We start from the raw sequence: 27,337 nt of genomic DNA, 5'->3' as shown, positions 1-27,337 counted from the left end.
TGAACCTAGCTGAGGGGGGTGCGGCTGGGTGGCTGGAGGCACGGGGGTCTGTGTTGAATGCCGGTAGTTCTGAGAAGGGGTTCTGAAATGGGGGGGATTGCCAGAAGTGGAGAGCAACAGCCACGTTTTGGGGGACAGTAGAAGTCGTCTGCGCTGTCCAACAAGGTGGCCATGAGCCACATGTGCCTCTTGGGTGCTTTTGAGACTTGCCCAGAGCAACCAAGGAACTGATAATTTTTTAATTTAAAAAATTTTTTAATTTTTTAATGTTTATTTTTGAGAGAGAGAGAGGCGGGGGAGGGGCCGAGAGAGAGGGAGACCCAGAATCCAAAGGCAGGTTCCAGGCTCTGAGCCATCAGCACAGAGCCCAATGCAGGGCTTGAACTCACCGACCGTGAGATCATGACCTGAGCTGAAGTTGGACGTTTAACCGACTGAGCCACCCAGGTGCCCCTTAATTTAATTTAATTTAATTTAATTTAATTTAATTTAAAGAACAGTAAATATAAAGTCAGCCTCTGCTGGCAAGCAGCTAGCACATCAGATAGCACAGCTGTGCGGAGTGGCAAGTGAGCAGCAGTGGCTGGGACGCCCTGGCGGGCACTGGGAATAAGCATGTGACCACCACGCCGGCCCCAGCACAAATGCCCATCACGCTGGAGGACTCGGAGGGCAGAAGGAGGTGCGAGCCTGGACTTGAAACACTTGAGTTCACTTTTAAAAGTATAACCCAGATGACTTGAGAGTTTTTCTTTGCCTTCCTAGTCTGTCCCCATGGCCTGGTATCGACCCGCAGGGTGGCTGGGACTCAGCCTCTTTCCCTGAGGTGCCTCCAAACACATGGGCACTGCTCAGCCCTGCACTTTACATCTTAAAGGCCCTTTACAAACATGATCAAATTCCGTGCCTTTGTATGGACACAAAGCCATATTAGTGAACTTTGTGCTGAATCTAAAATCAGTGGGAATTTGAGGAGATCAGTGAGCAGATAATGAAGCCCATTGTGCACATTGAGTGGTCTATTAAAAAAAAAAAAAAAGACCTCCAGGACTTTTACTAGCCCCGAAAATGCAGTCTCTTGAACTGCACTGAGCCCCATCTGAATCCCAATAAATGCAGAGTTTAGTGGACTTTTGTTCCTCGGTTTTGAAAAGCTGCTGACCCTCCAGACGTCAGTCTTTCATCAACTCTGAGGGACTGTTGGGCATTAGCCGGGATTGTGTGGAGTAATGCAGATTTACCTGTTGTCCCCAGTTTGAAGGTTGCACAAAGGCCTACTCGAGACTAGAAAACTTGAAAACGCACTTGAGATCCCACACTGGAGAGAAACCGTACGTCTGTGAGCATGAAGGTTGCAACAAGGCTTTCTCAAATGCCTCCGATCGCGCCAAGCACCAAAACAGGACGCATTCCAATGAGGTGAGGCTCCTCCATGAGACATTCTTTGGGCCCAGAGCTCGTGGTGCAAACAAAGAGCCCTCGTGGGCAATGCACACGGAGGGGAGGCCCATCCCGTCTGATTTCCTGTCTGCCATCCCCAGCATGAGCGTGCACTGGCTGCGGCTGCAGGTGGGAGCCCGGAGCCTCAAAGGTAGGGGCTGAAAAGGGGCCTGGTTTGCCGCGGAATGCAGATCAGGAGGGAACTTCAAACCCCTGACTAGTCTCACGTTGTTCAGAACTGCCACCTACTGGTCAAATAGTCGGAGCATTTAACTGTGGCATTGCTACCGCTTGCTCCGCCTGGAATAGCACGGATCCATGCAGAGGACGACCCTGTAAGCACCCAGGATAGATCAGAAGCAGTGTGCTGACAGCTGATAGCTTACTGCTAAGACAGCCACTTTTGTTTGCTTTCTCCAGGTGGTATCTTTAAATGCATTATATCCAAAAAGACTTTCACAGGGCAACCAGCCTTGGCTAAACAGGATTTCCAGACATTCTCAATTCCAGAGGATCTTGGGAGAGCTATTCTCAGCAAGCCAGAATGGTTGCTGGTCAGTCATTTAAGACCGCATATTGAATAAAAGCCCCATGGTTAATGGGTGGTTCCTGCTGTGTTGCTGTTATTTGTAGGTACTTATCCCCCCAAAATGTCAGAAGGAGCGTAAGAATGAAAATGATTCCAAACCATTTTGCTTATGTTCTCGTTTTTTTTTTAATTTTTATTCATTTTTGAGAGAGACAGAGCACGAGCAGGGAAGGGGCAGAGAGAGAGAGGGAGACACAGAAACCGAAGCAGGCTCCGGGTTCTGAGCTGTCAGCACAAAGCCCGATGCAGGGCTTGAACCCACGAACCGTGAGATCATGACCTGAGCCCAAGTCGGACCCTTAACCCGCTGAGCCGCCCGGGTGCCCCTGTTTTGCCTGTGTTTTAATGCATGTCTACCTGTAGGCCTCCAGCTTCTATTTGAAGGTCTAGCTCAAGTTCTGACTTGTCTGTGATGCCTTCTCTTGAATGAATCCAGAGATGAACAAAAAAGCTCTTCACGTTTTGGGTAAAAATGCGATGGCTGGCCAGAATTTGTCAACAGGAGACATCGTTCTGCCCCGCTAAGCACGTCATCAGTGCGGTTGCAGTGTGTGAGAGAGGAGCATTTGACCTTTCAGCTCAGGGACCATTGGCTTTAAGGTCCTTGCCAAATGTCCCTTCAGCTTAAGGGACAGAGCAAAAATATCTCTGAAGAGATTAACGACACTTTTTTTTTTTTTTTTTTAAGTTTATCTCTTTATTTTGAGAGAGAGGGAGAAAGAGTACGAGCAGGGGAACAGCAGAGAGAAAGGGACAGAGAGAATCCCATGCAGGCTCTGCAGTGTCAGCACAGAGTCCGATGCATACCGCGAGATCATGACCTGAGCAGAAATCAAGAATCAGACGCTTAACCCCCTGAGCCACCCAAGCGTCCCCCACACTTTCTTAAAAGCACACTCACACTGAAGCTCATATGTGCAGGTTCACATGTGTGAACTCTTTTTGAAAGGGTCATGGTGGACTAAGGAGATTGCATCCTTTGGAATCTCATTATTAGTCAACTGTTTGAGGATGCTTTGGGGGAGATCCCACATACCCATATTTTCACGTCAAAAATGCTTTTACAGGGGCACCTGGGTGGCTCAGTCGGTTGGGCACCCGACTCCGCTCAGGTTGTGATTTCCCAGTTCGTGGGTTCAAGCCCAGCATCAGGCTGTGTGCTGACAGCTCAGAGCCCGGAGCCTGCTTCGGATTCTGTGTGTCCCTCTCTCTCTCTGCCCCTCCCCCGCTCATGCTCTGTCTCTCTCTGTGTCTCTCAAATATAAACAAAGGAAAATATTTTAAAACATAATAAAAAAGCTTTTACTACCCGTACTTCTTGTAGTGCCACCTACTGTACTTGTTTTGTGAGAACCTCTAGGGAGTCTAGGCGAATCCATAGAGACAGAAAGCAGGTAAGTGGTTGCCAGAGGCTGAGGGGAAGGGAATAGGGTAAGGATTTCTTTTGGGGGTGATGAAAACATCCTAGAATTTGATTGATAGTAGTGACAGTTGCACAAGATTGCGGATGTACAAAATGCCACTGCACTGTGCAATTTCGAAGTGTTCTTTTAATGGTGTGTGAATTATATCTCAGTTTAAAATGTTTTAGGGAATGCGATTAACTTAGAATTAAATTAAAATACTTAACTGCATTCCATATATATATATATATATATATATATATATATATGCACAATTATGACTAGAAATTTAGAAGACATTCATTCCTATAGTATATAGGCCCAGGGCCCAGGGCCCATCCCTGTTCTTATGGAGAAATTGGGGCAGTGAGTGTGTTAAGATTAGTGGTATGCACATGTACAGACATACTTACTCAGCTTTGTGTCTTTCTTATGGACCTAAAATATGTGCCCCGCAGTTTGCTATGCTTAAATGCATTACAGCTAAGCTTGTACACTTCTGTGAGGTAAAAAGTGCAATGCTGTATGAAAGTTTATCCATTAGGAGAGTAATAGATACCTCGGTCAGTCCTCTCTTTCACCAGGGTGGAACAGTTTATCTAAAATAAATTAACAGCCTTGAGCATGCAAGGCTTGGGCCTTCCGAATGATGGACATTTTCACATCCACCAAAATTAAGTTTGTCCAGGAAGTCTAGATTTGTGTCATAAGACAGTCCTAGATAATCCTAGATATCTTCTTTCACTTATGTGCTTTCTTATTTGTACTTTCATTCATTCGCTAAACAAATAGGGAGAGCTAGTTAGGTGACACAGCGCCTTGCTGTTCCACGTTCGGCACAGAATACCGTGGGCTAGAAGCCAGTCTGGCCCTCCCCACCCACCCCCAGGCTGCCTCACCCATGTGGGGCCATAGCAGTGACCTCTGCCAGGGACCCTTCCTCCAGACCACACAGCTTATGTCCTCCCAAAGCCACACTAAACAAGTTTCCTTGGGGTCTGACTCGGTTGTATCTCCTTCTCCAGAAAGTTCCAATGGCTCCCTCTTACCTTTAGGGAAAGTTTAGACTCCCTGGGCTTGTACCTGCTGTCACTGGGCCCAAGCCTGCCCTTCCAGGCTTGACCTCTTACCTTTGTGGCTGTGAATGGCACTGACAGCCATGCCCCTGTGCACGAAGCGGTCCTGACTCTGGACCTTGGCTTTTCTTTCGCATCCCCTTCCCTCATTTTTATCCCTCAGAATCTTGTTCTTCTTTCAGGACCCAGCTGCAATGCCTCCTCCTAATAAAGTTCTGTTCATTGAGTAATTACTGTGTGCAACACATCAGGGTGAGCATTTCGTGTATGTTGTCCTGTTTAACCCTTACCATGACCCAGTGAGCTGGGCATTATACCCAGATGTAAAAACTTAATAACCGATGCCTCCTCCAATCACCCCAACTGAAAAATGGTTCCCCTGTGTCCACCTCACTCTGTAGCATTCAGAGTTTACCCTGGTGATAATTACGTGCTGTCATATTTCTCCTGCGTATTTTATATCCCCTGACATCAACTCCTGCGGTATATAACTTTGTGTTCACAGAGTCTTGCATAGAGTAGGGACCACGAAATGTTTATTGAAAAATCTAGTTGGGTAAATTCTACAAAGTCAAGTACACAAAAGTATCCATGGCTTTCACAAAGTACCTTCGGTTCAGGGGGTCAAAAAGAAGACAGCCATGGCAGAAGTTGAGTTATCTCGGACCATGAGACCGGCAACATTTATCTTCACCTACAGTTCTGTTTCATCTCAGCCATTGATCACAACTGAATTTGGAGGCGAAGCCACGTAATTGGGTTAATGTGTTTTTTCGTTAACGCATTAAGTTTCCTGAACCCGTGTTCTGATGGTTTTTTTTAAGGGGATAGTGTGTATGCTCACACATAAGAGCACATGGATGGGTCCATATGTACTTGTAGGTGCTGTCGGTCCTGGAAGCATAGACTCTCCATTTCTAGCTGTGTCCTCCTTTCCCAACTAACCCATAGTATACACATGCATATATTTATGGGAACAGGAGCTTCTCAGACGCATAGTGCTGGCCTGGCTGTGTGCCCTCCCCCGGCCCAACCCCTCCCTGACACCTGCACCGCACATCCCAGTGTTCCCGCTGATGGAACAGCCTGTCATGGCAGTGAGGTGAGCAGGCACAGGGCCGATGTCAGAACACTATAAGGTAATGGCCCTGATCGCTGGAGCCATTCTTCTGTCCCTAATGCATAGAATTTGATGTGCTCGTCTCATTATATATATGCTGCAAATCACACAAGCCTCTGAATAGAAGTAATTCATAGTTAATGGGAATCAATTCTACCCAAAAGAATCGCAAATTTGGAGGTGAAGTCTCTCGGGATAATTTTCGGAGTCTTCACTTACTACATTAGGACATTTCATCGTTTTATGTAGCACTCAGTCTGTTCTTGGGCTTTTAGTGAAAAAGCATCTTTTAGACACATACATTCTTTAAGACAGGACATCTTTTTTAATATAATGGGTACATTACATTAATCATGCTTTTTATGACTATCACTTACCTAATAGCTTACCTTCTGATATACATAGACATCTACTCATATAAGCACTCATGCATATATTATATTTCAAACCAGGTAAACAAGATCTCAGTTCTGATGTTGGTCATGAGTCGGTGACAGTGATTCTGTGATTTCAGTGAATAATTTAGCTATAAGCATCCATATACTTTTTAATGACAGCATTTGTAGGTTTGATCGCTGGCCCACAAAGGAAATGAAATAATTCACAGGCCTCAGTGTTGAAGAGCAAAGCCTAGATCAGGAACCCTCATGTCCAGGACACCATCCAACAGCCCTTCTCAGTTTGTGAGTGAGCTTTCATAGACGGTCTAACAGGGCTTTAGAGCTTTGAAAATCCGAAAGGTTCTGGATATTCAGAGCCCTGATCATCCCAGACCGTGGTAATGCCACCCAAACGGGCATATTTTAGTGATCTCTAACATTGAAGAGGGGTTGGCAATGTTTTAAAATTATGCCTGTGTATAGAGAGCACATTTCCACAAAGGCTGTAGGGATTTTTTTGGTCTGAGAACCAGGACATCCCTAAGGAATTTCTTCACACAGACCCTCCCCAAGGCATATAGCTTTCTTCTGATTAGGTGACAGGTGTCTTTAAGCCTTCTTCTTAGAAGAAGATGGTGGTCGCTACCACCATCTTTTGTTACCATCATCTTCAAATACCTATTGAGTAGCTACCGTGACACAGGATACTTCTTCCTACTCTCAGGATAAATGTTTCCAAGAACATACAGGCAAGTTACGCGCTCCTCGCTCTCCTAGCACATTCTCTAAAAGAATAGCCTATTAAAGCTAGATTCACTGACCGGTATTCAGATGGCCTTTATTAAACACTTAGTACGTAGAGGCATTTGAACACGTCACAGCTTTGCGGCAGTGCTTTTGAAGGAATTCAAGATACGGTGTGCACCCATGAGACTGTTGGGCTGGGGCGTTATCCCTTTGATAACCGTCTCTTATTTCGTTCCATGTGGCTTTTGGCAGAAACCGTATGTGTGCAAAATCCCAGGCTGCACTAAGCGCTACACAGACCCCAGTTCCCTCCGGAAGCATGTGAAGACAGTGCATGGCCCAGAGGCTCATGTCACCAAGAAGCAGCGTGGGGATATACATCCTCGGCCTCCCCCACCACGAGATTCCGGCAGCCACTCACAGTCCAGGTCACCTGGCCGGCAGACTCAGGGAGCCCTTGGTGAGCAGAAGGACCTCAGCAACACTACCTCAAAGCGGGAAGAATGCCTCCAAGTGAAAGCAGTCAAGGCAGAGAAGCCCATGGTATGTCATTCACTTTCCTTCTGCTTGACCTCAAGCCACCCTAGGTCGTTCTCAAAAGCCAGCTAGGGCATTAGGAGGGACCAGACTGCCCGGGTCCTCACTGCCCTGGGCTCTCTGATTGAAGAGGTCAGGAGCTCAGAGACCTGGGTTCCTTACTCAAGGTGAATCAGTGTAGAAGAGCTCAGAAAAGAGCATCAAGCTTTGCTAACAGTTAGCTAAATCAATCTGGAGCCAGACCACTTTGTTGTGGCAGGTAGAGAGGCATGACTGTCTACATTTTCAGCAGGGCCATAATGCAGAAAATCATCCATTCTATCTTTCTGGAAACATGTTTTTTGTCTTGTGCTTTGCCCGGGTGACCCTGAGATAAATAAGCCGTGGCCCCCGGTCTTTAGGCACTTACAGTCCAGCAGGGTAGACAGACCAGCAATAGGCAAATATTTACAACTCCATGTGCTGGGTCTTTAACACAAGTCTGCATGAGAGCATTCAAGGGGGGAACAAACCACCCGCGCACTTGAGGATGTGACTGGCGAGGCTGAGGGGGTGGCCCTCAAGTACAGCACTTAGAGAGGGGCAGGGGCAGGGCCGCAGAAACCGTGGGGCCCTGGGAGGATGTGCAGAAGTAAAAACGAGTGAGGATAAGAAAGATTAGATTTTACTGGTGATGGGGAATGACTTGGCACAGCTGGTTTATTTTAGAAAAGCCAGCTTGAGTTCCAGGCTAGGGATTGGCTTGATAGACCAGAGACCATTTCTGCTGTGGTACCTGAACCAAGGAGGCAGAGAGCAAGGGAGGCATTTGAAAGATGTCACAGGGAAAATTCATTCTGGTTTGGTGACTGATGGATGGTTTATGCTATACTCGCAGCTTCTCTCAAACTTCTGTTGGTGATTTTTCTTTATGTATGTGCCATACTGAAACATCTAAAACTTTTTAGAAGATGAGAAAAATGAAAAGAGAAGCTGTCCGAAGAGGTTCAGTACATTTGTATTTGGCAGTGTACCTAATGGAGTCAGCTCTGGGAACGTGTCAGGTTCTGGTCTGGCGCTCTCTGCATATGGAGGAAATGTACCAGGTAGATTTCCTGGTACCAGGAAAGGTACCAGGTACTCCGTGCGCTTAGATTAACAGATGCCTGGAAATGGTCAGGCAGGCATATGTATACTCAGTTTAAGGAAGTGTTTTCTTAAAATGAGGACAGTCCAGCAATCGGGTGGACATCCTGTGAATTCCAGAGTGATATCACTACACAGCAGTACGTATGGGTAAGAAAGAATGCACATTCAGTTCCAGGGTTGACAGAGTGCAGTTGAATGACTGATTGAATTTTAACGACTTACTGAGTTTGTCTTACAAGTTTTAGAAAGCGACATAAAGTCTAGCCAAAAATAATACAAATGAGCTCTCCAGATTTATCATTACTTCCCAGAGGGTAGCTGTATTTTGTTTTTAAAAAGCACCTGAGTCAGAAAAGAAAAAGAAAAGGCACCTTAGTCAAAAGTTGATGTGTGTGTTATGACTCATCACTATAGTTTAAAATTAATTAGTTCACGAGCAGTGTTTTCTATACTTTCTTTCGGGACCACATATCAATTTCCTAAAATAAAGTCCACCTGTACTGTGCAGAACATTCAACAGTTTATCCTCAAGTGTTTAATGAAACAAGGAAAATGAATCTGTAGTCTCCTAGATTATGTCATCGAGAGACAATGATTTATGTTCTTTGGACATCCTACGGACCCAGAGCCTCTCGTACCTTTAATGTACATCCCTAGCCCAAGGAAACTTGTCATCTCCTCTCCAAACACCCATTATTTAAAAAGAAAATTGGTAGAAATAGGAACTTATAGTTATTTGGCTCAGTGACATCTGAGATGCCCCAAGATGTGAACTATTTTATAAAGTAATTAAATCATAGAAACATGGGCTGGAAGGGATCATAGAGATCGAGACGAAGCTCCATATTTTATAGGTAAGGCTAAAAAAGTCAAATTTCCTACTGGGGTTATTGTGTACATACACATGCAAATAGAAGTAGACACCTTCATAGACATTTACTAATGCATATGAGATTTAATTTCTAATGTTCTTTCTTTAAAAACTTGTCTTTGATCATCATGCTATGAATTAAATTCTTTCTTCTTTTTTTCTTATTAATTCCACATCTCTTCTTTGTAATGCTCCTAAATGTCTTGTTCTCACTTCCTAAGGACAGTGGGTAATAAGGTGAGGGAATTTTGGCTTCTCTGCCCTTTTTGTTTTGTGTTCATTTTAACATTTAACTTTTAAGCGTTCCATTTTTCTTTTGTTTTTTTTTTTTTTTTGTGCTTTGTGATATCTTTGGTAGTGACCATTACTCAGATCTGTTTCAAACATAGAAGCAATGTGTTTTGAACGTTCAGCATGTGGAAATGTGGAGTTAGATGGTGAAACTCATCGTTTTATTTGTCTAGGCTTTCATAATAAATCACACTGGGGCCGACCAAGCAGATGTTCGCAAAGACTATTTAATTATCAGATTGACACATGTAAATTCATTCTTGGACCAGACAGGTACCTCCCTCTTTGAGGACGATCTGTATACATTTGCTGTTAGCAAGTTAATCTATATTTAAATGTCTGAGCTCCTCTGAGCAGCTCTCGTTACAAGCTCATTTGCATCTCCTCCTGTGCCCTGTGGAAGGGAGTCTGCTATGCGTGTGTACGTACACATCCACACAGATCCACACGCACGCACTCTGAGTGGACAGTCCAAGAGGAAAAGACCAAGAGAACTCTGGATGCTCCAAGTACCTTGAGAAGGAGCAGGTGACCCGTCACTCCCAAGATTCTGCGGAAGCAAAACTCAAGCGAGGCTTCACGAACTCATGATCCCATTTGTGTGTCTTACTTTGCTCTGCTTGGTTGCCCAGGACAAACTTCGTGTATCACATGGCACTCACTTAGAAAGTGTTCATTTGCTTGGGTGTATGTGCTGTGGTTGCAGAGGGAGTGTTAACGGGTTCTACTGAGAAGCCCTCTGTCTAAAACCCCTTCCCGACAGTACCGTGCAGCCCACCTGGGGCAGTAGGTGTCTGTCACTGAGTGTGTGTGTGTGTGTGTGTGTGTGTGTGTGTGTGTGTGTGTGTGTAGTTCTCTCTCCCTGGAGGATTTGCTCTTCCGGCTGCTGTCAGGCTCCAGTTTGTAGAGTAATGGTGGAGGAAGGCACTGTGGAAGAATGGAACTAGCCCCCAGCTGGGAGTCTAGGCTGGTCACACCATTGACTTTGTGACTTTGTGACTCTGGTCAGTCACTGAACTTCTCTGAACGAATATCACTTTTCTTATCAACACAAAAGGGGTGATACTGTGTATCAACCAGGGCACTGGTGGGATTTTAGATAGAGCAGACTGCTTCTTGAGGGTCATTTTATATGGTGCTCCCCAGACCTGAGGACAGTCAGCTTTCTGCTCCCCAGCTCCAGGAGCTCCAGGGGGGGCATCCTCTCCCTGACTGAGAATCAGTGGACTATATCAAGTTTCTGTCTAGTTGCAGAATTGTCTTCCACAGTCCACGCGGTTGGGGGCGGGGAGACGTTGCCTGATTCTCCTAGAGAAATGCCAGGGCACTTTCGATCATTCCCCAGACTCAGATGGCTGTAACTTGCAGCGTTTCAAGCCCCCCACCCCCACTACCCCTCCGGGTACAGCAGAAGCTAAGTGATGGAGGTTGTGCCTCCTACAGCTGCCTTTACCCACAGCCTGGTTGGGGTTCTACAGAGCAGTCAAGTACGCATAGAAAGAGGCAGAGGTCACAGAGAGCTCGGGGAACCATCCCTGAATAGCTCAGAGAGGGTCTCGTGTGCTGCTGGTGCTCAGCTTCCACGTATGCTGTAGCCAAGCAGCATGAACCTCTGGGCCAAAGCCACCTGGGATAATAAGACCAGCTGATGCTCTCAGAGCCAATCAGTAAATGTTTCCCAGGTCTTTTTATATTTCGTGCGCTTTCCAGGCCTCACAATTCCCACAACGGTCCCGAAGATAAGGAAGATGTCCCCCTTTTATAAGGGATAAGGAAACTGAGGTTCAGAGTGACCAAGTATTTTGCCCGGAGGATAAAGTCAGGTCGTGCAAGCGGGATTGCACCTGAGGGAGTGTGTTTGCAGAGCTGGCCTCTGGGGCGGGATTCCACAAGTGGAGGTGGTGCCAGTCACACCCCGTGCAGCAAGCCCGGCTTCCATCGCCCCCACTGCACATCCGCCTGGCATTCCATCAGTCTCTGTGGTTGAGGGAGGCCGCCTCCCTTCACCAGCACATAGTTCTTCTCATGCAACCCTCTGAGCTCCCTGCGGGGCTAGGTCTGCATGAGCTCTCATTCCCGGCTCCCTTTCCTTTTTCCTTCGCGGTGACGTTTCTCTGCTTTCCTCTCGACCCCAGCAGACATCTCAGCCAAGCCCTGGTGGTCAGTCTTCATGCAGCAGCCAACAGTCCCCCATCAGCAACTATTCCAACAGTGGGCTCGAGCTTCCTCTGACCGACGGCGGGGGTGTGGGAGACCTCGGGGCCATCGACGAAACCCCAATCATGGACTCGACCATTTCCACTGCCACCACGGCCCTCGCTTTGCAAGCCAGGAGGAATCCGGCAGGGACCAAATGGATGGAACACGTAAAACTAGAAAGGCTCAAACAAGTGAATGGAATACTGCCACGACTGAACCCCATTCTACCCCCCAAAGCCCCTGCAGTCTCTCCTCTCATAGGAAACGGTGAGTTCCGTGTCCTACCTCACGTCAGCTCAGGGCTGTCTGTTCTTTTCTGTACAAACCAGTGTGAGAGGAACCAGGCTTGATGTGTGTTGGTATGTCCCCTGGTCCTCACATTATACTGTCACCATACGTATGTGTCAGGGTTGCCTTTCTGGGGAGTCCATATTTTAAAAACAGGTAATAAGGGGATGATCCCGAAACAGAAAGTAGCACATAGGATAATACTGTGTGCATGACTACCGTTCTGATGGTGAGATTGTAGCTGTTAGACCAGGGTGGGGAGATCCCTGCAACAAAGACATTTGGGGTTAGCATTGCCATCTGGTTTCCAGTCTACAGTTGGGAGTTCCACAGCCACCTTTTTTTTTTTTTTTAATGTTTATTTATTTTTAAGAGAGACAGAGACAGTATGAGTGGGAGCTGGGCAGAGAGAGTGGGAGCTGGGCAGAGAGACAGAGATACAGAAGCCAAAGTAGGTTCCAGCCTCTGAACTGTCAGCACAGAGCAGGATGTGGGGCTGGAACTCACGGACCACGAGATCATGACCTGAGCTGAAGTCAGGCGCTTAACCTACTGAGCCACCCAGGTGGCCCAGTTCAGCAGCCACCTTGATTTGACGTTTCAAGGGAAGCCAGGCAGCCTTTTGCACTGGCAGACCCATGTCAGGTTTCGCTCCTGAGATTGCACTGAATAGCGGGGCATATCCTAAAGGGGGAACCTCCCCACCCACCAGCTCAGGCAGACTCCCCCTTCTCAGGATGTCCGAGGAAGCCCTCCGGTCCATATGACACTCCTGGAATGGCCTTGCCCTTGCCTGTAACCCAGGCACTGTGTGCACATCCCAGGACTCTTCATCTTGCCCTAGACCTCCACGTGTGAAGCCGCTTAACTGATCCAGGGTGATTTTACGGTTTTGTCTAAGCCGGGGGTCGGCCAGCTTTCCCGCCGACTTGTAATCCCGGGGCCTGTTCCACGTCACCCTGAAACGAATCCGTGTTTCCCACCCTCCCTCCGCAGGCACTCAGCCCAGTACCAGCTGCAGTTTGGGCGGGCCCATGACTCTGCTCCCGAACAGAAGCGACCTTTCTGGTGTGGACATCACCATGTTGAACATGCTCAACCGGAGGGACAGCAGCACCAGCACCATCAGCTCCGCCTACCTGAGCAGCCGGCGCTCCTCGGGCATCTCCCCCTGCTTCTCCAGCCGCAGGTCCAGCGAGGCGTCCCAGGCCGAGGGCCGGCCCCAGAACGTGAGCGTGGCCGACTCGTACGACCCCATCTCCACGGACGCGTCGCGCAGGTCCAGCGAGGCCAGCCAGTGCGAGGGCCTGCCCAGCCTGCTCAGCCTCACGCCCGCGCAGCAGTACCGGCTGAAAGCCAAGTACGCGGCGGCCACGGGCGGGCCGCCCCCCACGCCGCTGCCCAACATGGAGAGGATGAGCCTGAAGACCCGGATGGCCCTGCTCGGCGACGGCAGGGAGCCCGCGGTAGCCCTGCCCCCCGTCCACCCTCCGCGGAGGTGTAGCGACGGGGGCGCCCACGGGTCGGGCCGCCGCCCTCTACTGCCCCCGGACGTGCTGGGCAACGGCGTGAGGAGGGCCAGCGACCCGGTGAGGACAGTGTCCGAGAGCCTCTCCCTGCCCCGCGTGCAGCGGTTCAGCAGCCTCCACGGCTTCGACCCCCCAGGTTTGCCCCCATCCCTGGACAAGCGGAACTTAGTGCTTCAGAACTACACTCGGCCCGAGGGCGGCCCACCCCGCCACTTCCTGCCGTCTCCCTGCCCTCCGAGCATCACTGAGAACATCACCCTGGAGTCCCTGACCGTGGACGCCGACGTGAACCTGAACGATGAGGATTTCTTGCCCGATGACGTGGTGCAGTATTTGAATTCCCAGAACCAAGCGGGATACGAGCAGCACTTCCAAAGCGCCGTCTCTGACGACGGCAAAGTGCCCCCCGGGCCCGGCTTGGGGAGCGGGCCCGGGGACTTTGAGCCTCCTGGGCTGCCCGACGGCCACGCCGGCCAGCAGTACCGCCGGCTGGAGCAGCCCTGCACCGAAGCCAGCAAATCCGACCTGCCCATTCAGTGGAACGAAGTCAGCTCCGGCAGCGCCGACCTGTGCTCCTCCAAGCTGAAATGCGGCCCGCGGCCCGCGGCGCCGCAGCCGCGAGCCTTCGGCCTCTACGGCAACCCGGGCGCGCACCCACAGGACGCCTTGAGGAGCGGAGCTGGCCCAGCCGGGGCCTACCAGAGCCTCGCAGAGCCCGGCAGCTCCTACGGCGGCCCCGAGCACAGCGGAAACGCCTTCCACGCACAGCCCTACAAGGCCCAGCAGTACGGGAACTGCCTCAACAGGCAGCCGGGGGCGCCCGGCTTGCCTGACGGCGTCTGCGGGGCCGGGATTCCAGCGGCAAAGCTGAAAAGCACCTCAGCGCAGGGAAGCGGGAGCCAGCCAGAGTTTGGCCTGTCGCCGGGGGTGCCCGGCGAGTCCGCGGGCGCCGCGGTGAGTGGCATGGCCACCCAAGACCTGGTGGGACAGGGGTACCTGGCCCATCAGCTCCTCAGCGACAGCGTGCACCACCCAGGGGCCGGCCGCGGCGCTCAGCAGATGCTAGGGCAGGTTAGTGCTACCTCACACCTCAACGTCTATCAAGGGCCGGAGAGCGGCCTGCCGGGGCCTCCCTGCATCGGCAGTCAGCCGGCAGGCTTGGCGGCCGCCAGGGGCTACCAGCCGTGTGCCGGCTACGGGGGTGGCCGGCGCCAGGCTGCGCTGAGGGGCAGCCTCTCTCTGCAGCAGGGACAGCTCAGTGACACAAGTCAGACCTGCAAGGTGAACGGCATCAAGACGGAGATGCAAGGGCAGCCCCATCAGCTGTGTTCTAACGTGCAGGGTTACTCTGGTCAGTTCTATGACCAACCCGTTGGCTTCGGTCAGCACGACATGAAGACTGGTTCCTTCTCCATCTCGGAAGCCAACTGCCTGCTACAGGGGGCCAGCGCCGAAAACTCTGAATTACTTTCCCCGGGTGCTAACCAGGTGACCAGCACGGTTGACGGCCTTGACGGCCATGACCTGGAAGGGGTGCAGATTGATTTTGACGCCATCATAGACGACGGGGACCACGCCAGCCTGATGTCAGGAGCCCTGAGCCCCAGCATCATTCAGAACCTTTCCCTTTCCTCCTCCCGCCTCACGACGCCCCGCGCGTCCCTCCCGCTGCCCGCGCTGTCCGTGAGCACCACCAACATGGCCATCGGGGACATGAGCTCCTTGCTGACCTCCCTCGCGGAAGAAAGCAAATTCCTTGCGGTTATGCAATAGGGCGTTAGGGGAGAAGGCTGCCAACCAACGTGAAACTTTAGGAGTTTAAAAGATTAAATGGACTCAGTTTTTTTGTTTTTTTGCTGTTTTTTTGTTTTGTTTTTAGTTCTGTATGTATTTTAGCAATTTCATCTCACCTAACTGGGATGTGTTTCAAGTATATTCCTTTTATGGAAAAGGACTCTGAACAACCCTAAAGTATTCTAGGGAGAAACTGTCTTCCATTTCAGTTTTGAATCAGTATTGTTACACTAGAACCATCCTCTTTTTTTTTTTTTTTAAACTATAAGCCCATCCCCCTTTCTAGTAAACCAGTGTAAATGTGCGATGTGCATGTTCTCATTTCTTTTCAAAGAGAGGTCAGACGAAAGGATTTGATATGTTTCTCTGTTACTCAAAGGAAATAGGAGTTGGTGTGCTTTTTGACCGAGGGGTGATGCTTCAGCTTTTCAGATTTCCCTTTACATGTGCTCTGTGTTTGTTTTTGGTTTTTTGGAGGGTTTTCGTTTTGTTTTGTTTTTGTTTTTGGTAATTCCCACACTGGGCACAAGAATCGGAATAAGGATAGTGAGTTTAAGAGAATCTCTGGTGGGGGCGCTGTAGCAGAGATAACCGATTTTTTTTACCTGCTCCCCCTCCTCGCCGCCCCCCCCCCCCCCCCCCCCCCCCGTTCAGGTCAGGGCATGCTTTCAACACTTGCACACAGCGGGAATTTGGGGCTCTGGCAGATGAACTAGTTTGTTCACAGTTGGGGTTTAGAATTCTCCTGTCCGTGAGTGCACTCAGGGCAGGTACGTCTACACGCTCAACTCCTCAGTTATCTGTCTTGCTTTTTCTCCCTCCGTCCCCATGACCGTTCGATGCTGTTCCGCGCTCCAGGGAGAGAGGGGAAGGGCCACGAGTTTGCTACTTGCATCTGTCCCGACGAGAAGTTAGGTAGATTGTAGAGTGAAGCTACTGGGTAGAAATAGTTGGGGGAACATTTGTGGGTTTGCTGTATTTGTTAATGATAGTTCCATCTCTTTACCCGTTGTCATAGGTAACTGAGAATTGATTATATATAGTTCCAAGTATATAGGTATTGAAACAACCCGGCAGCCGCCTATGTCATTGCCATATATTAATTCCACTGTAGTGAAGGAGTATTTCTATTCTAAGTGCCCTATTTTAAGGGATTGGTAAAACTTAGTTGTGAAAGGAAAAGCTCACATATGATGACCTTTGGAATAAATCCCTTTAACAATTGTTAGTGTTTAAGAGCACTGGGGAGGACGGTTAGTAGCTGTGTGGATGGATGCCTTTTCTTACACCCAGTCTATTAAACGATGCATCCATTTAAGAAGTTAAATGTTCTATGCAGTTAGTCCTGAATGTGGACTTAATTGGTACTTTCGTTTTGGATTAAAACATTTTAAAGACTAAAAGGAGTACAGCTACTTCCCATGTGCAGTCGATACACATAAAAGACATACTATGTGTGCACAGAGTACATGGATTATCCAGCATTTCACATTTACAAATATGTAAACTATTAATAATAAAATATTAACACCTCAGACTACCTGCTCCTTTTTTCCCATTGACCCTGGACTTGGATTTATCCAGAGTGATTCATGAGTCAATTGGGTGGCTTTTTCCCTTTATTCCTGCCATTTGAATTAGTATTAGACAAAGTCAAGTAAAATAAAATAATAGGTCATAGGAAAACAAAATGTTAGATCCAGCCCGTTTTTCTCACGTTTGTGTTCTCTCATTTGGACCAAGAATCTCAGCATGGAGGTAAACGTGCCCTTTGGGACTTTGTGGCTAACAAAGTTGGGTTTGCTTTCAATTGGATGTTCCTGAAATCAAGAGGGATGTTGAGACCCTTCCCGCCCACAGCCAGCACCTACTTTTAGGTCAAAGGATGCATCTGCTGTGGAACAGAGCCCCAAAGCAAAAGACAGCTACTGATCTGAGCTCAGTGGAGTGGAGTCTACCAAGTTCCAACAGAAAAGAGCCAGGCATTTTCCTCACACAGGTCAGGATCCGGTCACAAAATCAGCGATCCATTCCCCGAGTCTCCTTTTTCCACAAACCCGAGCATCTCCAGGTCTTGATCTTACATGCTCTCACGGTTTGGTCTGACCCCCGTCCTCCCTCTGTCTCAAAGCTTGGGTCCCGGGCGTTCTCTCGTCTCCCGAGTGAGGACAGCGGGTCCCTGGCACCACGCGGCCCTCCCCAGTAAAATTCCCAGAGGCGACCTCCATTTCTTAGTTACCATCGTTTCCTACGTCACCCTCGTCCTTCGTGGAAGGATGGACGGCAGCTGGGTGAGGACCATTGTCATCTTGTGCCTCTGTTTTCCTTCACCTCTTCTTTTCCTACTTTTACCTTCTACCCTTAGATTTGCAGGAGATACTCTTGCTTCAGCTCCACATTTGGCTTCTCTCCATGGAAATCTCAGAAAGAGGGGGACGAGGGGAGAGGGAGGAAGAAGGCATACTTTTCCAGGAGAGCAGTGATGCTGGACAGTCAGTGGAAGGAGGGTCTGTCGGGGCCACGTACAAGTCTGTGGACTTGGTGTCAGCTGGGACAGGACCCACCCCAGCCTCCAACCTTCTCTCTGCTTTCCTGCCCCGCGCGTTGAGGGAGACAGCAGCAACTGCCTAGTTTCACATCCTGCCTTTCAATGCAGGCTCGTACATGGTCCTCCTGTTGAACATCTGTGTTCACCATAGTTTCACAGGTTAAACCATTCCGTGTTCTTTTCTGGAGAGCTGACGAGACTGCACCCTGCTCCTCATATATTGGCTCATCCTCTCGAGCCGCAGTTGTGATTCTTGCGATGTATGTGCCTTATTTTATGTTAATCTCGTCGATGCGAGGGACCAGTTGGTGTCGCCCGATGGATGGACCGGGGCTCCGGGCCGCGCGCTCCCCGGCCGGCCGCGAGCACACGATTGTAGCCGAGTCTGAGCTGTCTTGTAACCCGGTTTCCCGTGTTGTTTTGAACTGATGGAGGATGTTCTCTTCTGACAAGTTACCGTTGTGTATCCTGCAAACGTGTAAAATAAGATACAAGTTCATTTTTTTCGCCTTTTTTAGATTTTTAAAAAAATAAAACGTGTAATCCTTTTTTAAAAGAAAACACCTGTAAATACATTTAAGGATTGTAGGCGTAGTGTTCGGATGTGGCCAGCCCGGGGCCGTCTCGGATCAGCCTGCAGCCGTGCGGTGAGGCCCCCAAGCCCACCTCATGCCCAGGGCTGCGGTCCCGCCACGCGTGGACTCTACTTTTGCTTTCAGAACCACCTACTCCTTTTGTAACAAAAAGAAAGAACCATGTTTCTTACACTGTCAATAAAAAACGCTTTGTACTGAAATTGTTCCAGGGTCGTTTCTTTGATCCGTAGCTGAAGGGAGAGCGGCTTCCCTGGGAAGGATCCAGAGCTTGTGTTTGGACCCAGACCCTACCCGCCCCCACTCCCACCCCACCCCCACACACACAGACAAGCTGAGTGCGCGTCTGTCCTGACACTCCCATTCCTCCTCCCCAAATTGGGGTGCTGATGCACCTGCCGGCGGGGATGTCCGTGAGGGTGCCTACCTGGGAGGCACGCCGGTTACGACCATAATCGTTTTCCTTCATTTTATCCCTTCACCAGACTCTGGGGAAAGATGCGAATAAGGTTTGATGTCTAACAACTAAACTGGTTTCTCTTTTATAAGTGATCCTCTCTCTTCAAGGGATATAGGGGATAATGCACGTGGCCCTCGAGCACACGCTTGTAGGTACGTCAGCAAGTCCCCAGGGGACTTCCATCCTGTGGGAGACCCAGGTGTCCCGCTGCATCTCCCAGCAAGGGATTCTGCAGTCATAGGGACTCTTTGAGCTTTCTTAATTCACAAGGGAGGACTTCTCTCATGAGCCCCGATGTCTTTGCTTCCATAACTAGAGCCCTCACGTAAGGCATCCACATGAATACAGGAAAAAATAAAAAAAAGAATTTGTTCTCCACTTTCAGTAAAAAATCGTTGGCTTACAAAGCCGTATGCCGTGGAGTAGGTCAAGGTAAAGTACGACACGCAAGGTTTATAGACAGGACGGGAGGAAAATGGGGTTCCCGAGGAATGGGGCACATGCCATAGATTCAGTTCATGTGAGCGGGCAGTCGGGTGCAGTTCAAGGCTTTGTTTAAAGAAAACACCTTCTGCTGGGGGCGCCTGGGTGTCTCAGTGGAGCATCCAACTTCGGCTCAGGTCATGATCTCACGGTTCGTGAGTTCGAGCCCCGCGTTGGGCTCTGTGCTGACAGCTCGGAGCCTGGAGCCTGTTTCACATTCTGTGTCTCCCTCTTTTTCTGCCCCTTCCTGCTCACACTTTGTTTCTCTCTCTCTCAAAAATAAATAAACATTAAAAAATTAAAAAAAAAAACCCACCTCCCATGTAGACTCAGAAGCAGAGTTTGAGGTGAAATGGTAGGGGTGCAGTCTATTCGGCATTTCATAAAAGTGTAGGTAATTTGGGGAACCTAAAGATGTTCTGTATTACCCAAATGAGAATTTAATAAGAGAATGCTAGAATAGATGGAACAATTAATCCACTGCCAAAATATCTTATTCATCCTTTTCTCTGTTTTTTTTTTTTTTTTTTTTTTTTCCTTTCCTTTTCTGGGCAGCTTTCCCCCTTTGGTTTTAATTCATAATGGACTTACTATTCCAAGGACAATCTGGGCCCATCTTTCTGTTAATATTAGCTTAAAAAAAAATCTCACTTTACCAACGTAGACCTAGATCATGCCTCCTCTACCTAGTTATTCAACCTCTTTATACTTTTCAGAAATAGTAATTGAATCTAAACTGTTTTTTTGGCTTTTTAAAATTTCCCCGGCATTATGTGGCCACAGGCATGATTAGCCCAGCAGAGGCGTGGGATCCCGGGTTCTATACGTCGTCTCACCTGAACCGGAATCTTCCACTTCCCCTGCGGTTTCCACCCTTCCCTCTCGACACCCACTGGCAGGCTATGAGGGTCCCTGCCTTCAGATGACATACATTCTATCTGGGGATATGACGCTGGTAGTAGTTACACATTCCACTAATTCACAGCGTTGCCTGGATGCCTAAGACTCTATTCAGACTCCTCGACGGGGACCGGAGACAGGGAGGTGAACAAAGCACCGTGAGCCTGTAGGCATCTAGCCCAGTGGGAGGGACAGACAAGCACAGAGTACCCAGTGGAAGATGATCAGAGGGCATTTGGTGGGTCATCGTCCATCTGAAGGGCATGTGACACGGCTTCTCAACCTCTGTATTGTTGCCGTTGTGCACCGGGTAGCCTTTGTGGGGGAACGGTCCCGCATGGCGTAGGACGTTCAGTGGATTCCAGGCCACTGCCCACTAGATGCCAGGAGCCTCCACTCCTGCTTGTGAGAACCAAAAGTGTCTCCAGACGTTGCCCTATGCTCCGTGCGGAGAAAATGGTTCCAGCTTGAGAGGGAATGAAGGTACAAGGACAGACATGCTGCAGGCAGGTGTCCAGACTCGGGAGCGTCTGGTACACAGGTGACAGATGAAGCAAATGGTGGAGAGTGCCATGGCCAGGTGCAGGTGGGGTAGGTTGAAGAACGAGCCCCAAGAACGCTGACCCCCCGGGCCAAGAGGAGGGGTAGGCACATGGGAAGGAGGGTGGCAGGGGAAGAGAGGAAGGTTGGATGGCAGGAGAGAGCAGGGGTGGTCTAGAAACAGGAAGGCAAACATCAGGAGGCCAATGTTGCCAAAAACAACACGTAGGTCAAGGAAAACACGGACTGGAAAATGCTGGGGCTGGGAACTAGAACTGGGTGACCATGGGAAGCGCTTTTCAGTGGAATGGTTGGGAACAGAAACCGGATGACAACAGCTGAGGGACAAAAAATGTGTTACAAAGGGGAATTTGGTGGCCTCTTTCGAGTAGCATGCCACATTTCATCACATCCAAGATGGCCACCTAGACGAAGACACATGTTATACTCTGTGTTCCCAGGAAGAAAGAGAAGGCACTGTGATTAAGTGACAGGATGCTTCCATCCTCTATACAACATGTTACAGCATTAGTGGTGTTACTGAGGTGGGAGAAATCAGAGTATGAAATATGCTACTTCTAAGGGAAAGGAAAGACACGGTGGGTCAAGGAGAGGAGGAAAGTTGGATTTTTCTTGTGATTGTTCCCCTCCCTCCCTTCCCCTCCCCTGCCCTTCCCTCTCTCCTCTCTCCCTCCGTCCCTTCCTTCCTTCCTTCCTTCCTGCCTTCCTTCTGTCCGTCATACAAGAAGCTTAACTGTGTCCATCCTCCAGTAAAAAAGAGGCAGAAGAGAGAAAGGGGTTGACGTTACAGTGAACAGAACAAGCCTCGAAACCAACTGGCTCATGGGACAGATGCCTGCCCTTCTGGGAGATAAGAGAAGGTGACAAGGACGAGGGCAGGTTTCGACAGATGTGTGGAATGGAATTTGCTGGGGACAAGACTGGAGTGGGAAATTATTTTGATCTTCTCAGGGAAAATGACTTCTAAGACCACCTTCTGGCAGCGTATGACGGGCGGCATGTGGGAGAGTGGGGAGGGGAGGAGGTGTCCTTGGACTCACACGGGGCCCAGAGCTGCTCTGCTCCGGGGAAGCAGGAGAGGGGAGAGAGGGGCCGAGGGGGGCTCTGCACAATCCGCTCCCAGATTCCCCCCCCCCACACCCGTTCCCCTGGGAGGCTGACCCCATCCCCACCTTGCAAAGGCAGAGCACGCCTCAGGCAATGATGGTGCCCGGGACGCACAGGGAGGGCTTGCCATCCCTGGCTCTTCACCAGGTAAGCAAGGAACTTTCCACGGAATCCCCCAGTTAATAGTGCATAGGGGTGAACTTCTTTTCGTGTGACAGGACCATTTTAAGAAAGTAACAGGTAGGGGCGCCTGGGTGGCTCAGTCGGTTAAGCATCCGACTTCAGCTCGGGTCACGATCTCGCGGTCCTGAGTTCGAGCCCCGCGTCGAGCTCTGGGCTGATGGCTCAGAGCCTGGAGCCTGCTTCCGGTTCTGTGTCTCCCTCTCTCTCTGCCCCTCCCCCGTTCATGCTCTGTCTCTCTCTGTCTCAAAAATAAATAAACGTTAAAAAAAAAAAATTAAAAAAAAAAAAAGAAAGTAACAGGCTGATTCCCCACCCCCCTCTGCTGCAGCCCTGCAGGCCCAGCCCGCACATCGGCTGAGCCTGCCCAGGCCTTCGCCCGGTGAGAGGGACAGGCAGCCCGGCAGGCTGGAAGGAGCAGGGGCATCACTGGGGCACAGGCCACCTTGCCTGAGGGCCCTTCCCCGGGCCAGAGGCCTGTTGCAGACGCGGTCCAGCCTGGCCATCCTGCGGGAGGGAAGCGTGCGTGGCCTGGCTTTTCTCTTCCCGCACCGCTGATGTCTAGTTAGGATGCTTGCTCAAGCTCCATCCAGAGGATCCCTTAGTCGCCCCAGGTGGAGGCAGCTAAAACCCTGTCCTATCTCCCCTTTCGAAAAAGGTCTAGCCTTGGAACGTGTGCCTCTGATGCCAGTGGTACAAAGGGTATGGCAGGGGTCACCTCCCTCCCAGCGCTGCAGCCCCGAGCCATTGAAATGAAACCTCAGCTAAGCGTTTGCTAGTATGTATGACCCGGCGCGCTCCTGGTGTCCCGCTCGTGCCCCGACCAAGCTGCCGGAGATTGTGTGAGATGGAAGTGTGCCTTCTCTGAGGGCAGCTGAGGGGGATGCGGGAAAAGGACCAAGTGGTTCGCTCCTTTGCTGGGCCCGCCTGCCAGAACACCCCCAGCCCCACCTCCTGCCCTCCTGCACGGGCCTCTAAGGAGAGGGGAACCAGAAAGCTTGCCCCACCCGCTGAGCAGCCAGCCCTGCACCGTTTGAATTCTGCGGGTCTCCAGATCTGTGTTGTTCCCCTGGGGCTGGGAAGCCTTCCGTGCTCAGAAGTTCAAGGGTCCCACGTGATCCCCGCTCAGAAGTTGGGCTGCGGATCCTCTGAGCTGGCAGACACAAGCCCCCGGCCCTCGGGGCTTGCAAGGGGCCAACAGCACTGTGGAGGTGTGATTCACTGCGCTCCCAGAGGAAAAGGAGACAGCCAGCTGGCCGAGGATTACTGAACAGCCAGGCCAAGGAGTTCCGTTGCTGAGGTGGAAGCCAGCCAGGGCTCTGGGGGAGAAGGGAGGGAGCCGAGCTGCTCTCCTGACCACCAGGATGAGGGGTCTGCGGCCATGTCCCCAGTGAGCCAACGCAAGAAATACCTGCATTTTCATTGGAGGCTGATTCTAAACCTCCAAATGCTCACCCAAAACATACCCGGACGTATTGCCCAGAGATAATTTTTAATAAGCGGCAAACCTGGTAGGCAAGAAAAATCACATTGGCCGAAGGACAAATGGAAAATCCCAGCGTGTCTTCCTTGAGTCATGGCTCCGTGACTGTCCACGTTCCCCTGACCGAGAGACTGCTTCCCCCTGCTTCTGTCTCAGGCTCTCGGGCCGGCTGTCAGTTACAGATTCATTGCAGGGCCAGTGTCCACCCTGCTAGTCTTAAGAAACTGGCTGCTCCATGAACCCAGAGCCCTGGATGCCTCCCATTTGACCCTCATCCTTCCAAAGATGACGTCATGAAGCATCACGATGAGTATTTCCCCTGAAGTTCACACAAAGAACAAAAGCCACAGTTCCCATTGAGGCTCCCTCCCCCTTCTCCTTGAGCTTAGATAAATGTGGCACTTGAGGTCACAGGTAACCGTGTGACCTCTATCACTCACCCTCCTCTGCAGAGGAGCGCCCAACAACACGCTCTTTCAAGTCTCTCAGAGGCAGTTGGGAGAAGAACGGACTGACATTCCATTGACCTACAAGACAGAAGGTCAGGGAACAACCTTTCTGCGGGTTGCCTTGACCCACAGTGTTCTCTTTTGCTGTGCAGGTTTAGGGGATTTCGTATCACTTCCCACTGTTCTGACTAGGCACGGGGCAGCTCCCAACATGGCGGCCGTCCAGCTCGTTTGAAATGCATTCTGAAGCTATTTGTACATCAAGTGGATTTAACATTCGGCCAAAAGGAAGGTTTTTTTGAAAATAAGCTGATTTTAATCCATCCTTGCCAGCCATGTGCACTACAATTCCAGCTTCCTTCAGACATAGGGTTTCCCCCTTATCAAAGAAGGAGCGTGAGGTGGGGGGAAGGGAAGGCATGTTGTGACGCCATCCCCAGCTGGTGTCCTGCGATGTAGTTCTGGCCCTTTCTACCTGGACAGCGGTGCTGGTGCAGATCCCACGAGTTAAGAGCTGTGACGTTCGCGGAACTGCTCCCACTTCAGAAGCCAGCCACAAGTTTGGGGTTCCCCGGGCCACCCGTACTCTGACTGAGTGCCTACAAACTCAGGTGTTTCCATGACCCCTCAGGTCCATACAATTTTCTAGAATGACTCACAAATGCTTATGTTTATAGTTTTATTATGAAAGACACAGTTCAGCACCCAGCCAAATGAATGCATACATAGGGACAAAGTCTGGGAGGGTCCTGACTCAGAGCTTCTCGGCCCCTACGTTGTGCGGTCAGGGTCTGTCACCTTCACCCTGACGGGTGCTCACCAATCAGGAGTCTCACTGAGTCTCAGTGCCCAGAGGTTTTATCAGGGTCTCATTATAAAGGCATAATTGATCAAATCACTGGCCATGTGATCGAACTCCATAGCTGGCACCCCTTTATCCAGAGATCAGGCTGGCTCAAGGTTGCAAACTTCTTTTTTTCTTGTTGTTTTAATATTTATTTTTGAAAGAGAGTGAGAAAGAGCATGCGGGAAGGACAGAGAGAGAGGGGAACAGAGGATTCAAAGCAGGCTCTGTGCTAACAGCAGACAGCCCAATAGGGAGCTTGAATTCACGACCCATGAGATCATGACCTGAGCCGAAGTCAGACGCTTAACTGACTGAGACACCCAGGCGCCCCTCAAGGTTGCAAACTTCTAATCACATGGTTAGTTCCGCTGGTGATCAGACCCCATCCAAAAGCTATCTAGAGACCCACCTTGGATCACCTCATGAACATAAACTCAGGCGTGCTCCCAGGGGCTCATGAATGACAAAGACACTGCTCTCATCTGGGGAAATGCAAAGGGTTTTGAAATCTCCCCAAATTCTTTATTATGCAACAAGGAGCTTCTCCCTAGAAACATCCAGAACTGAAAAAGGAGAATGGGTGAGAACATGACGTTTCTGGAGTGAGGTCCCTGCTCACTGGAGAGCAGCGGGTCTGGGCTGATTCAGGACAAAGTGCCAGCATCTTCCCTGGCAGCTGGATGTGCGGCTTACTTAGACACCTCTGAGCCTCAGTGTTCCCATCTGCAAAAGGGGTTCAATTACAGTGTCTACCCCCCGAGTTGTTGTGAGGAGGGCTTGAGATTGTGGATATAAAATGCCTAACACACGCAGCACCCAGCAAGTGCTCCAGGAAAAGTGTTTATTGTTACTGTTACTTCTTTTTTGAAAAAACATTAAAAAAAAATTTTTTGACATTTATTTATTTTTTGAAAGAGAGATTGAGAGAGAGAGAGAGAAAGAGAGAGAGAGCATGAGCATGGGAGGGGCACAGAGAGAGGGAGACACAGAACCCCAAGCAGATTCCAGGCTCTGAGCTGTCAGCACAGAGCCCGAGGCGGGGCTCCAATTCACAGTGAGATCATGACCTGAGCCAAAGTCTGACACTTAAACCATTGAGCCACCCAGGTGCCCCGGTCATTTCTTACCAATTATTTTATCGCAAACTTTGTTCTTCGGATGCTTCAGGCATGTAGATCTCGAGATAAATGATCTTCTCTAGAACTCCAGAACATGACTCAGTTGTTGTTAGTCTGGTGGCTAGAAACATAGTTCTGTGCAAAGACAGCCACTCTCTTTTATTTTATTTTTTATTTTATTTTTAATTTATTTTCATTTTTGTAAATATAATTTATTGTAAAGTTGGCTAACATACAGTGTATACCGTGTGCTCTTGGTTTTGGGAGTAGATTCCCGTGATTTATCGCTTACATATAACACCCAGTGCTCATCCCAAAAAGTGCCCTCCTCAGTGCCCAAAACCCCTTTCCTCCCACCCCCACCTCCCCCATCAACCCTCTGTTTGTTCTCTGTATTTAAGAGTCTCTTATGGTTGGCCTCTCTCCCTGTTTGAAACTATTTTTCCCCTTCCCTTCCCCCAAGGTCTTCTGATAAGTTTCTCAAGTTCCACAAATGAGTGAAAGAAAACATGTGATACCCGTATTTCTCTGACTGACTTATTTCACTCAGCATAATACCCTCCCGTTCCATCCACGTCATTGCAAAGGGCATGATTTCATTCCTTCTCATGGCCAAGTAGTATTCCATTGTATATATAAACCACGTCTTCTTTATCCATTCATCAGTTGATGGACATTTGGGTTCTTTCCATACTTTGGCTATTCTTGAAAGTGCTGCTATAAACATTGGGGGTACAAGTGCCCCTATGCATCAGCACTCCTGCATCCCTTGGGTAAATCCCTAGTAGTACAACTGCTGGGTCGAGGGTAGTTCTGTTTTTAATTTTTTGAGGAACCTCCACACTGGTTTCCAGAGCAGCTGCCCCAGTTTGCGTCCCCACCAATGGCAAAGACAGCCACTCTTAAGACGCTTACCCCCCAGTTTTTTGGTGATGAATTCTTTTCAGATAACTCTTATTTTCTTACCATAAAATGAATACACACTCCTTGTGGAAAATAGAAAAAAGAAAATGAAGGGAAAATAAAAGGTCACCTGTCCTTCAACCACCCGGAAATAACTGCTGTTAACATTTTGTGATCTAGTTCTCGGCCTTCCTTTCACAGGTAACATTGGACGGTGAGCATTTTTCCATCTCCGTCAAAGTTCTTTAGCAAACAAACATGTGGCTGTGGGGAGGGGATGGAAAGATCACTGATAGGGGATCACGGGATGGGA

The 27,337-nt window shown here is 49.6% G+C and overlaps 1 protein-coding gene across 6 annotated transcripts in view; it reads left to right on the top strand.

Moving 5' to 3' along the window:
- The window catches only part of GLI3 (GLI family zinc finger 3), a 282,606-nt gene extending 263,870 nt beyond the window's left edge, over positions 1-18,736 (top strand). For 5 of the 6 annotated variants that reach the window (XM_086697022.1, XM_086697026.1, XM_086697024.1 and 2 more), the window contains 4 exons: positions 1,255-1,419; positions 7,008-7,298; positions 11,718-12,048; positions 13,066-18,736. In XM_086697022.1, the coding sequence (XP_086553148.1) occupies positions 1,255-1,419; positions 7,008-7,298; positions 11,718-12,048; positions 13,066-15,371 (3,093 nt within the window). In that variant the 3' untranslated portion in view covers positions 15,372-18,736. The remainder of the gene's footprint in view (positions 1-1,254; positions 1,420-7,007; positions 7,299-11,717; positions 12,049-13,065) is intronic. The other variant, XM_086697023.1, reaches the window with a different exon arrangement.
- Positions 18,737-27,337: the final 8,601 nt, after the last annotated feature.

Source organism: Puma concolor, chromosome A2 (assembly GCF_028749965.1).
Source record: "Puma concolor isolate L17-30 chromosome A2, mPumCon1.1.hap2, whole genome shotgun sequence".
In the NCBI taxonomy this organism is placed as follows: Eukaryota; Metazoa; Chordata; class Mammalia; order Carnivora; family Felidae; genus Puma; species Puma concolor.
This window is presented reverse-complemented; position numbering and strand designations above follow the sequence as displayed.